At 44.3% G+C, this 14142-nt stretch overlaps 2 protein-coding genes across 5 annotated transcripts in view; one reads left to right on the forward strand and one right to left on the reverse strand.

Moving 5' to 3' along the window:
• Positions 1–14142, forward strand: part of LOC143766657 (uncharacterized) — a 1190188-nt gene that overhangs the window by 283936 nt on the left and 892110 nt on the right. The window lies entirely within an intron of this gene.
• Positions 2356–14142, reverse strand: part of LOC143766664 (uncharacterized) — a 32883-nt gene continuing 21096 nt past the window's right edge. For 3 of the 4 annotated variants that reach the window (XM_077254506.1, XM_077254504.1, XM_077254505.1), the window contains exon 7: positions 2356–3920. In XM_077254506.1, the coding sequence (XP_077110621.1) occupies positions 2644–3920 (1277 nt within the window). In that variant the 3' untranslated portion in view covers positions 2356–2643. The remainder of the gene's footprint in view (positions 3921–14142) is intronic. The other variant, XM_077254507.1, reaches the window with a different exon arrangement.

Genomic DNA, 14142 nt, shown 5'->3' on the forward strand with positions numbered 1-14142 from the left:
ATGTTATGGGGTGTATGTAACTTAACCTGTCTCCTTCCCCCAATACTTGCAGCCCTGAGCTATAATGTAATTAAGCTTTGTCAATACCATTAGTGAATGAATAGCTATTCTTCCTCACAGCAGGTGGCTAGTCAAATGCACAGACTGGATAGACTAAGCGGAGCAGACAAGTCTAGAATCTTCTGGTGGACCCAACCATTGAATAGAAGGTGTGACCCCTACCCCCTTCCTGGGCTGATCCCAGGAGCTCAGACAATCCATTCTTATTTTGAGATCAGATGTGAGTTGACCCTTGAAGGAGAAGGAGTGGGGATTCTTAGCCGAGGCAAGACCCCACGTCCATCTGTGACTGAGGAAGCGAACGGGGCGAGACTTGAGCTGAGGACATATCTCGTCATTCGTGAGATTGTTTTGGGATCCGTTGGACTAATTGTGGACTATTGCTTTGTTAGCTGGCACAAGGATTATCGGGAGGTGCCCCCGAATCTGTTCCGTTGGACTAATTGTGGACTATTGCTTTGTTAGCTGGCACAAGGATTATCGAGTGGTGCCCCCGAACCTGTTCCATTGGACTAATTGTGGACTCTGTAGATCTACCTGCATGTGCTGTTCCAGCGTTCTTGATAGTAAATCTGTTGAATCATCCCTCGGCCTGTTGTCCCTTCTTGCTCTGCCGTACACCCCGTCACAGGGACTAATATTTTAATGACTTTATTTTGTTTTTGTGCTTTTTAAGGGATTTTTTGCCCTTCCACACACACACACACACACACACACACACACAAAGTACATAAAGCGATGAATTACATAGATAATCTTACTTTCAATAATTCACCAATAAATATTACAGCACTGTATGTTGCACTCTGGATAATAAACTGAACAGCCATGTTGGCTCTAGCAGCCATCTTGTGCAAAGTTAGAAACTAACTAATTCTAAGATGTACTTCTGAAAGACATAGACAGATTGGAGACACAAGATGAGATCATAGCCATTAGCAGGTATAGTTTGACATACACACAGGTTAATTGGAGCAGCTGCAGGGCCATGATAATAGAAAAAGGGTAAATGTATGATAATAATTAAGTGTATTAAGTGAACAATGACAGTTACTAAGAGGAACATGGAGATTTACGAGTTCTAATGGAGTTGGGTGAAAAGAGCCTCAAAGTCATTACATTTAACTATTTTATGCTTCATCCTTGAATGTGTTTTTCTACGCAGTATGATGTTGTTATGTATATGCCCTTTGCTGCAAGGTACAGATTTCTTTGTCTGTATCATGTATAAAAAGCCCCTGATTCCTTGTGGGGAATCGCGGGGATTCCGCACACATAGGAATGCATTGATCCGCTTACTTCCCGCATGGGGCTATGCCCACCATGCGGGAAGTAAGCGGATCATGTGTTGTTGGTACCCAGGGTGGAGGAGAGGAGACTCTCCTCCAGGCCCTGGGAACCGTATAATTGTTAAAAAAATAAAAATAACAAATCATGATATCCTCACCTTCCGGCGTTCTCGGCAGTCTTCCCGCTCCTCGCGCTGCTCGTGTTCCCAATAATGCCTAGCGGCAATGGCCCTAGATGACGTAGTGGTCTCATGAGACCGCTACGTCATCACAGGTCATTCTCGCAATGCATTGCTGGGAACGGGAGCAGCGCGAGGAGCGGGAAGGCTGCTGAGGGCGCCGGAAGGTGAGGATATCATGATTTTTTATTTTTATTATTTTTAACATTAGATCTTTTTACTATTGATGCTGCATAGACCGCATCAATAGTAAAAAGTTGGTCACACTTGTCAAACACTGTTTGACAAGTGTGACTAACCTGTCAATCAGTTTTCCAAGCGATGCTACAGATCGCTTGGAAAATGCTAGCATTCTGCAAGCTAATTACGCTTGCAAAATGCTAGTGTTTAGCGGGAAAACACATGCCAATTCCGCATGAGCTTTTCCCACGGCAGCGAGTTCGGGAATTGCCGCTGAAATTTCCGTGGCAATTACGGACGTGTGCACGTCCTAACTGTTGTTCGGGGCCATTACATCGCCAACCTGCTGCCGTGCCACAACATGGCCATTCCATCGCCATCCTGCAGCCATGCCACCTCATGGCCTGGCTAAGGCTGGACCATCGCCAGATGTCCCAGCGTTACTTTGTCAATCTGGACTTCTGTTCGTGCTCACATGCTTTATTTCACTGACTATCCATGTGCTGTCCTGCTGCAAAATCTCTGAATAAACTTCAGTCTCAGCTTGATAAGAGAATTGTCTACATATTTTTCCCGGCTCTCCCAGCTCTCAGTAAGGACTTTCTTACAGGGGGTTGTATTAGTTTGAATGAAAAAAAATTGAATCCTTGGAAGGAGATGATGACTTTATTGTATTTTATGTATAACAATAACATATAAGGATATCATGTAACATTGAAAATATCAAAATATCTTTGTTCTACTGATGTCTCTTCATAAATACTTAATTGTGTAATGTTCTTAATAAAAATTATCTAATAAAAAAGGGTGTCTTATAGTCCAAGAAATATGGTAAGTTTTACAGTAATTTCCATTTCTCATTCAATTATACATCTGTCTGTTATGTTTTTGTACAATTTGTCAATAACTTATATAGTTTGAGTTATTTTTGATGGTTAAGAACATGAAAAAATATTCTCCGCTGTGTGAATTCGTTGATGTTTAATAAGTTGTGATTTCTGGTTAAAACATTTCCCACATTCTGAACATGAAAAAGGCTTCTCCCCTGTGTGAGTTCTTTGGTGTATAACAAGAGGTGATTTATTTTTAAAACATTTCCCACATTCTGAACATGAAAATGGCTTCTCCCCTGTGTGAATTCTCTGATGCTTACGCAAATCTGATGCATGGTTAAAACATTTCCCACATTCTGAACAGAAAAAAGGCTGCTCCCCTGTGTGAGTTCTTTGGTGTATAACAAGATATGATTTATTTTTAAAACATTTCCCACATTCTGAACAGGAAAAAGGCTTCTCCACTGTGTGAATTCTCTGATGCTTACGCAAATCTGATGTATGGATAAAACATTTCCCACATTCTGAACATGAAAAAGGCTTCTCCCCTGTGTGAGTTCTTTGGTGTATAACAAGATATGATTTATTTTTAAAACATTTCCCACATTCTGAACAGGAAAAAGGCTTCTCCCCTGTGTGAGTTCTTTGGTGTCTAATCAGATGTGATTTCTGCTTAAAACATTTCCCACATTCTGAACAGGGAAAAGGCTTCTCCCCTGTGTGAGTTCTCTGGTGCTTAAGCAAAGATGATTTCTTGTTAAAACATTTCCCACATTCTGAACACGAAAAAGGCTTCTCCCCTGTGTGAGTTCTCTGGTGCTTAAGCAAATCTGATTTATTTTTATAACATTTCCCACATTCTGAACAGGAAAAAGGCTTCTCCCCCGTGTGAGTTCTTTGGTGTGTAACAAAATGTGATTTATAGTTAAAACATTTTCCACATTCTGAACAGGAAAAAGGCTTCTCCCCTGTGTGAGTTCTCTGGTGCTTAAGCAAATCTGATTTCTGGTTAAAACATTTCCCACACTTGGAACAAGAAAATCTGTTCTCTGCTGTGTGAATTGTTTTATGTTTAAGAAAATACTTTTCAAGGGGAATGTTATTTCCATATCCTGAAGGTGAAAACAGCTTCTTTGATTTAGGAGCAGTTCGTTTTTTAATGCTTATTTTGTGACTTTGATTTTCCTTAGTAGTCGGTAAAGAATCAGAAGACAGAACCTGTTTCAAAGGGTAAGATGACAGATCTTTGCTGTGAAGGGATGATGGTATATCTGGCGTAATGACATTCACATCAATTGCATCCTGTGTGATCTCAAGAGCTTCTGATTTAAAAACTGAAGATGTCAGCTGCCCCTCTGATCTCCTGGTACAGTAATCTGCTAAGAATAAAACCAATTATTATTCAATGAAATATCCTCAAAATAAGTATTTTTAAACATTTTTACTTAATCCCCCGAGAGTGGTTTGCACGTTAAAGACCGGGCCAATATTTACAATTCTGACCACTATTATGAGGTTATAACTCTGAAACGCTCCAGTGGATCCTGGTGATTCTGACATTGTTTTCTCGTGACATATTGTACTTAATGACAGTGGTAACATTTCTTTGATATGACTTGCATTTATTTGCGAAAAAAAACAGAAATTTGGCGAACATTTGGAAAATTTTGCAATTTTTCCAACTTTGAATTTTCATGCCCTTAAATCACACAGATCTGTCACACAAAATACATAATAAGTAACATTTCCCACATGTCTACATTACATCAGCACAATTTTAGAACCACATTTTTTTTTCGTTAGGGAATTATAAGGGTTAAAAGTTGACCAGCGATTTCTCAATTTTACAACACCATTTTTTTTTTCTTTTAAAGGACCACATTACATTTGAAGTCACTTTGAGGGGTCTATATGATAGAAAATACCCAAAAGTGACACCATTCTAAAAACTGCACCCCTCAAGGTGCTCAAAACCACACTCAATAAGTTTATTAACCCTTCAGGTGCTCCACAGGAATTTTTTGGAATGTTAAAAAAAAAAAGTGAACATTTAACTTTTTTTTTTCCACAAAAAATGTAATTCAGATCCAATTTGCTTTATTTTACCAAGGGTAACAGGAGAAATTGAACCCTAAATGTTGTTGAACAATTTGTCCCGAGTACGCCAATACTGCGTATGTGTAAACCAGTCCAGTGTAAACCACCTTTTGGGCGCATGGCAGAGCTCGGAAGGCAAGGAGAGAAGTTTTACTTTTTAATGCAAAATTGGCTGAAATTGAAATCAGACGCCATGTCGCGTTTGGAGAGCCCATGAAGGGACTACAAAGTGGAAACCCCCCACAAGTGACACCATTTTGGAATGCAGACCCCTTAAGGAACTTATCTAGATGTGTGGTGAGCACTTTGAACCCCCAAGTGCTTCACAGAATAGAGCCGTAAAAATAAAAAAAAATTTTTTTCACAAAAATGATCTTTTCACCCCCAATTTTTTATTCTCCAAAGGGTAACAGGAGAAATTTGACCCCAAACTTTCTTGTGCAATTTGTCCTGAGTACGCTGATACCCCATATGTGGGGGTAAATCACTATTTGGGCACATGGCAGAGCTCAGAAGGGAAGGAGTGCCATTTGACTTTTCAATGCAAAATTGGCTGGAATTGAGATCGGACACCATGTCGCGATTGGAGAGCCCCTGATGTGCCTAAACAGTGGAAACCCCCCAATTCTAACTCCAGCTCTAACCTTAACACACCCCTAAACCTAATCCCAACCCTAACCATAACCACACCCCTAACCTGAAAACACCCCTAACCCTAATTCCAACCCTAACCACACCCCTAACCTTAATCCCAACCATAACCCTAACCACACCCCTAACCCTAATCCCAACCATAAACCTAATCCCAGCCATAAACGTAATCCAAACCCTAAGGCTTAACCCTAACCTTAGCCTTAACCCTAATCCTAACTCTAATGGGAAAATGGAAATAAATAATTTTTTTTTATTTTATATTTTTTCCCTAAGGGGGTGATAAAGGGGGAGCTTGATTTACTATTTATATCAGGTTTGTATATCTGGTTTTTATGTTTGGCAGCTGTCACATGCTAAAAGACGCTTTTTATTGCAAAGAAAAAAAATAGTTTTTGCATCACCATATTTTGAGAGCTATAATTTTTCCATATTTTGTTCCACAGAGTCATGTGAGGTCTTGTTTTTTGAGGGACGAGTTGACGTTTTTATTGGTACCATTTTCAGGCACATGATCTCTTATTGTTACGTTTTTTGGGAGGCAGAATGAACAAAAACCAGCAATTCAGGAATTTCTTTTGGGTGGGGCGTTTATACCATTCCACGTGTGGTAAAATTGATAAGGCAGTTTTATTCTTTGGGTCAGTAGGATTACAGCGATACCTCATTTATATCTTTTTTATGGTGCTTTTATACAGTAAAAACTATTTTATGTAAAAAATAATTGTTTTTGCATCACTTTATTCTGAGAGCTATAACTATTTTTTAACCGATGGCGCTATATGGCGGCTCGTTTTTTGCAGGACAAGATGACTTTTTCAGCGGTACCATGTTTATTTATATCTGTCTTTTTGATCGGGTGTTATTCCACTTTTTGCTTGGCGGTATGATGATAAAGCATTGGTTTTTGCTTCGTTTTATATTTATTTTTTACGGTGTTCACTGAAGGGGTTAACTAGTGGGACAGTTTTATAGGTCGGTCAGGTCGTTATGGTCAGGAATTACCAAATATCTGTACTTTTATTGTTTTTTTTATTTACATAAAGAAATGTATTTATTGGAACAATACTTATTTTTTCCTTTATTTAGGAATTTAAAAAATATGTATTTTTATACAGTATAATTTTTTATTTTTTTTTTTTACTTTGTCCCAGGGTGGGACATCACTATATAGTGTCAGATCGCTGATCTAACACTCTGCACAGCAATATGTCAGATCAGCGATCTGACAGGCAGTGCAGGAGGCTTCTCAGCGCCTGCTCTCAGCAGGCACTGAGAAGCCACCTCCGTGCAGGACCCAGAAGGACCTCGTGGCCATCTTTGATCCGGGGGCCTGCAGGGAGGAGACCCTCGGAACAACGTGATCACATCGCATTATTCTGAGGGTCTCAGGGAAGCACGCAGGGAGCCCCCCTCCCTGTGCGATGCTTCCTTATGCCACCGCTACACTGCAATCTTGTTTGATCACAGTGTTCCGGGGTTAATGTGCCGAGAGGGGTCCATGAACACTCCTGTCACATAGTGCCAGATGCATGTAGAAAAGCCGCAGAGACACCATCACGTGTTTCTCAACATGTGCCCTGGAACAAAACAGATAAGGCAGAAATATGACCTTTGAGGGAACTAAGCACCAGGCCTGAGTCCAGACCAGCCTGAAGAAATTCCAGAATGGTCATGATGGAGAAAGCAAGAGGAAAAGGACCGTGGGGTCCCTGCACTATGCGAAAAATGATTTCCAGGTACGGTGATAAATGCGCACGGATGTAGGTTTCCGAGCGCTAATCATGGTGGAAACCACTTTTTGGGAAAACCCAGCTTGGGTTAGGACCCAAGATTCAGCGGCCATGCCGTTAAACACAGGGCCCCCGAGTTCTGGTGGCAAATCGGGCCCTGGGAGAGTAAATCTGGTCGATCTGGAAGACACCAAAGAACGTTGACGAGCTGCACCAACTCCACGTACCACGCCAGGCGTGGCCAGGCTGGAGAGACAAGGATGACTGGAATTCCTTCTGTCTTTAACTTCCTGATGACTCTCAGGAGCAAAGGAAGTTGGGGAGGGACACGTAAGGAAGAGGGAAATTATGCCACGGAAGGACCAGTGCATCCACCCCAATGGCCTCTGGATCCTGGGACCAAGCTATGAACTCGGGCTCCTTGGCGTGTAGTCTTGATGACATCAGATCGACGTCCGAAGTCCCCCAGCGATGACAAACCTGCTGGAAGACCTCCGGATGCAGTGACCACTCCCCCAAAGCGAGACCCTGCCGCCCAGTTTTCCACACCCGGGATGTGAACTGCTGAGATGACGGAATTTTTCCTCTCAGCCCAATGGAGAATGTGCTTCACCTTGCACATTACCGCACTGCTGCGGGTGCCCTCCTGATGGTTGATATATGCCACAGCTGTGGCGTTGTCCGATTGTATGTGGATGGGGTGACCGACTAGGAGGTGATGGAACCATCTGTAACAACTCTGCTGGCATCACGGCATGGCCTCTCATCTCTAACACTATCTTACCCACTGCTCCAGGCAATGATGTGGTTTCTGTTTCTTGCCAGCTCCATATTCTGTGTCTCTGCTTTCTGCATGCTTCCTGGCTGTGTACATAGGGGGGCGGCGCCTGAACTCTCTGGTTCTCATAGGAATCAGGTGCATCTGTCTAATCTGTTCCTGACCAATTGCCAGGAGGCCTCCAGTATTTAGTGCAGCTCCACCCAGAGGTCGGGCCTGTGCAATGTGTTAGCTCAGTTTGTGTTTAGCTTCTGAGCTTGCCAGGCCTTGCTCTGTGTTACTCCCTCTCTGGAGGCTATCCTGGTCCCTGTGTCTTTGTCCTTGTTTCTTGTCTTGTTCCATTTCCTTGTCTGAGCTTAGTCTTATCTCGGTTTCCTTGTCTGTGGCTTGCTTCCCTGCTGTGTATTTCCTCGTGTTCTCAGTCTGCTTACACTCCGCACTATTGCGGCTCTGCCTGCTCTGTACCTTTGTAGCTTTACCTCTGCTCCGCACTCCTGCGGTTCTGCTCCTTTATACTCTGCTTATCTTCTGCTGCTGCAGTTATCTCTTGCTGCATCTCCTCTCCGCACTCCAGCGGTTCTGCTCCTTTCTACTCTGCTTTGCTGCTGCAGGAACCTCTTGCTGCAGCTCCACTCCCCATTCCTTGTGGCTCCGCTCTGCTTAGCTTCTACAGCTGCAGTAATCTCTTGCTGCAGCTCCTCTCCACATTCCTTGCAGTTCTGCTCTGCTTTGCTGCTGCAGAAACCTCTTGCTGCAGCTCCTCTCCACATTCCTTGTGGCTCTGCTCTGCTTAGCTTCTGCAGTAAACTCTTGCTGCAGCTCCTGACCATATTCCTTGTGGTTCTGCCCTGCTTAGCTTTTATTGCTGCGCTATCTCTTGCTGCTCTACCGCTCCTATCCACAGCCTTGCGGTTCTCTTCCAGTCTGAACAGGTCCCAACTTTTTCCTTCATACCTCATTCCTTTCTGCTTGTTTCCTTTTCTGCACTTCCTGTGTGAACAGGTCGCTCCATACTACATATCCGTACCTGCACCTCTAGTGTGAACAGGTCCCTACCTGTTCCTTCATACTACAAATCCGTACCTGCACATCCAGTGTGAACAGGTCCCTACCTGTTCCTTCATACACATCAACCAGCCCTGTGTTCTCTGCCATGCCTGCCAGCCCTGTGTTCTCTGCCGTGTCTCTGCCAGCCCTGTGTCTCAGCCGTGCCAGCCTACTCGTCTGAGTTTCAGCCGTGCTCTTCTGCCAGTCCTGTCTGATGCCCGCACCTGTCCTAGTGTTTCTGTTCTCCAAGTGGGTTCAGCAGCCACATCCAGACACCACCCTGGAGTAGCACCTGGCAACTGCCTGCTGCAAAAGCCTGACCTCACCATCAGAGACTACAGTGAAAACCCAGGCAGCTGTCAGTCACGCCACTCCCAGGGTAGTCTGGTTTGTGGCACAGTGGGGCCACAAACCCCCCGAGCTCACGCCCACCAGTCAGGGCTTGAGCGTGACACCATCGCAGGATGAACCAAATCACCCAGATGTCCAGAATCTTGATCGGATAAGTGCTTCGCTAGGAGACCAGAGTCCCTGGGCAGTGTGATGCCGCAAGACAGCGCCCTAGCATAGAAGACTGGCGGCGGTGGTGACCATCAGCCATTGAACCTGAAGGAAAGATTTACCTTGGGTGAGGGATGACCGCAACGTCCACCACCTGAGCACCTGCTTGACCCGTGAGGACAAGCGGCATAGCCGGTCGAGAGAGAAAAAATGGGTTCCTGTCCCAGGCTGCTAGAAGTGCATGCTGTAGAGGCTGAAGATGCAACTGGGTGAAAGGAACAGCTTCCATCGCTGCTCAGAACCCTCATGCAGAATCGGATGGAGAGAGGATGTGGGCGACAAAGTACGCGGGCTCCCTGCTGAAGGGCTAAGACTCTGTCAAGGGAGAATCGCCAACCCTCGACAGGTGTCCAGCAGGGCTGTGGAGTCGGAGCCCATTTTGGTGGAATTGGAGTCAGTATAAAATGGACCAACTCCGACTCCTAAGATATATAATAAATTGGGTACAGTAGTTCAATACAGTTTGTGGGGAATATTTTTTTCATAAGAATTTGGGAAAGTTATGAAATGTCCTATAAATGTCTGTCCTATTCCTGATCTAAGTATTGGAGTTTTAGCTGAGATGAATCTGTGCTGCAGTTTATGTTCAGGATAAGTATTGAAGCTCCTCCTCTACAGATAAGGGGAAAAAATAAACACACAGAGAAGGAAAGCGTACATTCATCTCAGAATTTCTGGGTGAACAGGAAAGCAGGATTAAAGAGGTAAGTAATTCCTAAAGCATATCTAAACTTTCAATAAACTGTGCATAAATCAATAGTCCAATATATGTTGTCTATGTATGCTTGATGTTTTAGTTTGTTTTTCCTCTTAGCTCATGTTTGGAGAAATTAGCTGCTCTGATGACTTATATACACTATACATACAGTAGAATATAAGGGGAAAAAATGTTTTCTAACATCTCAAATTCGGAAATACAGTAACACGATCGATGAGGACGTATGTGTGTGTGTGTTCTGGATTGTGATTCAGCACAGATATTACTACAGAAGAACAGCAAAATGATTCTTCACAATCAGATGATCTTGCTGAAGCTGCTTCACACCTCTTTCCTATTCATCACATGCGCTGTGTTGTGCACACGCTGCAGCTGGCAATAAGAGATAGTCTGCAAGGGGGACATGCTGGAACTCTGACTAGCAAAGTGGGGAAATTGGCTTTTACTGCCAGAACCCCTAAAATTGATTGCATCTTGTAGAGACTTGCTGGAAAAGGGGCAATTGTGGATCAAGCCACTCTGAGCAATTGCTTGAGTTGAAACCCTTCCTTGTAGATATGGCCAACCTTCAGGTAACACTACATGAAGGTCAATGGACACAGGTGGCTGAATTGAAGGAATTGCTTTATCATCCATTTACAGTGACTAAAAAGTTACAAGCTGTGGATTTATCTCTTGGGATTTTTATAAAGGAGTGGAAGAACTTGTTGTTTTGCCTGTCCCAAAGAGGAGGTTTAATCGCAGATGTCATTGCTGCTTCATTGAAACGGAGAGTGACACTGCTATTAGAAAATACAATTTTTCTGGCAGCTGTTTATGTGGACCCGAGTCATCGTATATTGCTGGATGATCAACAGCTTACTAAAGGAAAAGAAGCTTTGATTGAGGTAACAGTTAGGATGAGTAAAGAGGACTCGGGCCCTGCCAGTGCTGATGCTGCCGTTCCTTCATCCTTATCCTCATCAGATGAGGAGTTTGATTTCGACAAGTATTTGGATGACATGGAGCAGGCAAAGCTTGGCTGCAGGGAAAAAGATTCCACTCCCATAGGAAACAGATTGACCATATTTCAATCGTTCATCAAAACTGACTGTGCATGAGGCAATTCCTTTACACTGAAATGGTTAGAGATGTTACCCATGTGGTTACTGCTTTGCCACCAACCCAAGTTAGTGTAGAGAGGTTGTTCTCTAGCCTTAAAATAATTAGGTCAGATTTCAGGTCATCTATGAAGGAGGATCTGATGGAGGCGATACTATTTCTCAGAACAAATTTATAGACTGCACAAATGCTATTCAGTATATTTTTTTTTTTTTAACTGTGTTTCCCACTTACTGCAGAGTGTATAATAAAGTGTAAATATGCTAAGTTTTTTTGTTCTAAAGTTGTATTCCAATAAATATATTTTATGCTCTAAATGGCTTGATTATTGTATCATAATAAAGATTAAAAGCCTGATGTTACAATTTTACTACAGTAAATTTATCACTTAAACATATATGAGGGAGTCGGAATCATGGGAATTGAGGAGTCGAAGGTTTGGGTTGTGTCCAGGGTCATTCCTAAAAATGAAATCTGCTGATCTGGTACAGGGGACGATTTGTCTAAGTTTATAAGCCAATCCAGGAGAGAAAGTGTGTCCGAAGTGATATGGACACAATCCACGCATGCTTGGAAAGACGGACCCTTGACTAGGAGAACATCTAGGTATGGCAGAATGACCACCATGGCCTTCGTGCACAATCTGGAAGCGGTGGCGAGGCCAAAGGGCAAAGCTGTAAACTGGAAATGTTCTTCGCGGACGGTGAAGCAAAGGAACCTTTGGTGAGGGAGGAAAAAAATATCAAATTAGGATATGCAGGTAAGCATCCCGGATGTCGATGGATGTTAGGAACTCCCCCTTCTCCATCGAACTGATGACACAACGGAGGGATTCCATCCTGAAGTGCCGGACCTTGACAAACTTGTTTAGGAGCTTCAGGTCCAGAATGGGCCGCACCGACCTGTCCTTCTTCGGAACCACAAATAAGTTTGAGTAGAATTCCTCAGACCTCTAATTTTCTGGAACTGGAATAATTACTGTTTTGGCATAGCAAATCGTTGGCTTGGTAGAAGGACCGTGCCTGCGTCTGTTTTGGGGGGACGAGAGGGGAAGAACCGTGCTGGAGGGTGGGAAGAAAATTCTATTTTGTAACAGGAAGACACCAGGTCCCTGACCCATTCGTTGTGAACGACGGAGAGCCAGGTATGGCAAAATAGGAGTAGACGGCCGCCTACTCTGCTGGTGTCGACCTGGTAATGCCGTGAGTCATTGCGTCGAGAATCTATGTGATCTGGCTCCCTTAGATCTGGATTGTTTGGGACGGTTCTTCCATGACTGGCTGGACTTGAATGAAACCTGGGGACCCCTGTTTCCCGGGAGGAGTGCCCCGAACTGGAAGAGGTAGCTGTATTAGACCAAAAGGGATTGCTGCGAAAGGATCGGAAACGCGCCTGCTGTGGGAGGAATTTACTTTTTCCTCCTGTGGCGTCCGAGACAGTAATCATTCTGGAAAGGCAGAGATGTTAGGGATTTTTTAGAGGCAGAGTCTTGCGGCTGCAAGAGAGGCACTGTTAGCTGAGTCCAGGGAAGCATGCACCAAATAGTCCCCGGCTAAGGAGATCTGGTTTGCCAGATAAGCTCCCTCAAAGGGAATGGAAGGTCACTATCCTGAATGATTCTGGTCAGGGTATCTGCCCAAGAGACCATAGCTTTAGCTACCCACATTGCAGCGAAAGAGGGAGAGAGCTCCGAGCCCGACGCTTCAAAAACTGAATGGGCAAGATTCTCTGATGGTCCATGGGATCTTTAATGAAAGAGCCAGCTGGCAAGGATAGGAGGGTTTTGGTGGTCAGGAGCGATACCAGTGGGTCAACCGTAGGAGATTTGGCCCATTCCTTCTGCAGATCCGATGAAAATGGATCTCTCTCTTCAAGCAGCTTTTGACCTGTGAAGCGTTTGTCCGGTTGCTCCCTATGCCGCTGAACTATGTCCTGAAATTCAGGATGGTTGGTAAAAACCCTATGAGAGCATTTGGTCCTCTTGAAGGACACCTCATGATCTGGGACAGAATCAGAGTCCTCGTCAATCTTCAAAGTCTGGTTGATGGCCTCATTGAGACTATCCACCATTGCCTGATAATCCGGAGAATCTAGATCAAGCGGCATATCAGTATCGAACTCAGAGTCCTGGTTACTACAAACCCCAAGTGACGGGGGAGTGGGAAACGGAGCTCACAGATGCCGAGAAGCGAGAGGACCTGGGAGACGTACTATGGATCCATTTCCTAGATGCCTCTGGAGTTTTTGACTGAGAACAGACCCTGCTGGCTAACGGTTCATGTGAAGTAGAGAAACCTTCTAAGACAGGCAGACAAATGCCCAGACCCGTGGCAGGATTCTGAAGGGACTCAAATGCATTAGTCAGAGAAGCCATGGACTGTGACAGTGACAAAGCCCACTCAGGGGGACTAGGTACATTGGGTTCGGTGGTGGCGGAAGACTCCTGAGCGCACTCGGGATCACAGGCCTTGCAGAGTGGATTAATGTGTCCCCGTGGTAATGCATACTGGCAGGTGATACAAGATGTGAAAAACAATGTGTTTTGTTAGCCTTTTTGAAGGTCTTAGAGAGTGACATGGTACACCCCAGAATGTCCCTGATCCTGCTGATATGCTCAAATAGGGAGTATAGTGTGTTGTAAGGCCCAGTGACTATTGCAGAGAAGGGCTAATGAGTTGTATATGGCACAGCCCACAGATCTTACCCCGATCCTGTGGCCCTAAGTAAGTGGTCTTCCTATTGAGGTACAAGAAGGCTGTACGAGAAGGGAGCCGGCCTGTTGAAAGAGTCCGCTGTCCCAATTGCAGAGGGACTGTGGGGAGTGCCACCATATGTGACCAGGCTTCATGTATGGATATGCAGCTGGTGGGGAAAGATGGCCACCGAGAATTGCACTGGGAAGTCTCGCCGTGTGC

Source organism: Ranitomeya variabilis, chromosome 4 (assembly GCF_051348905.1).
Source record: "Ranitomeya variabilis isolate aRanVar5 chromosome 4, aRanVar5.hap1, whole genome shotgun sequence".
Taxonomy (NCBI): domain Eukaryota; kingdom Metazoa; phylum Chordata; class Amphibia; order Anura; family Dendrobatidae; genus Ranitomeya; species Ranitomeya variabilis.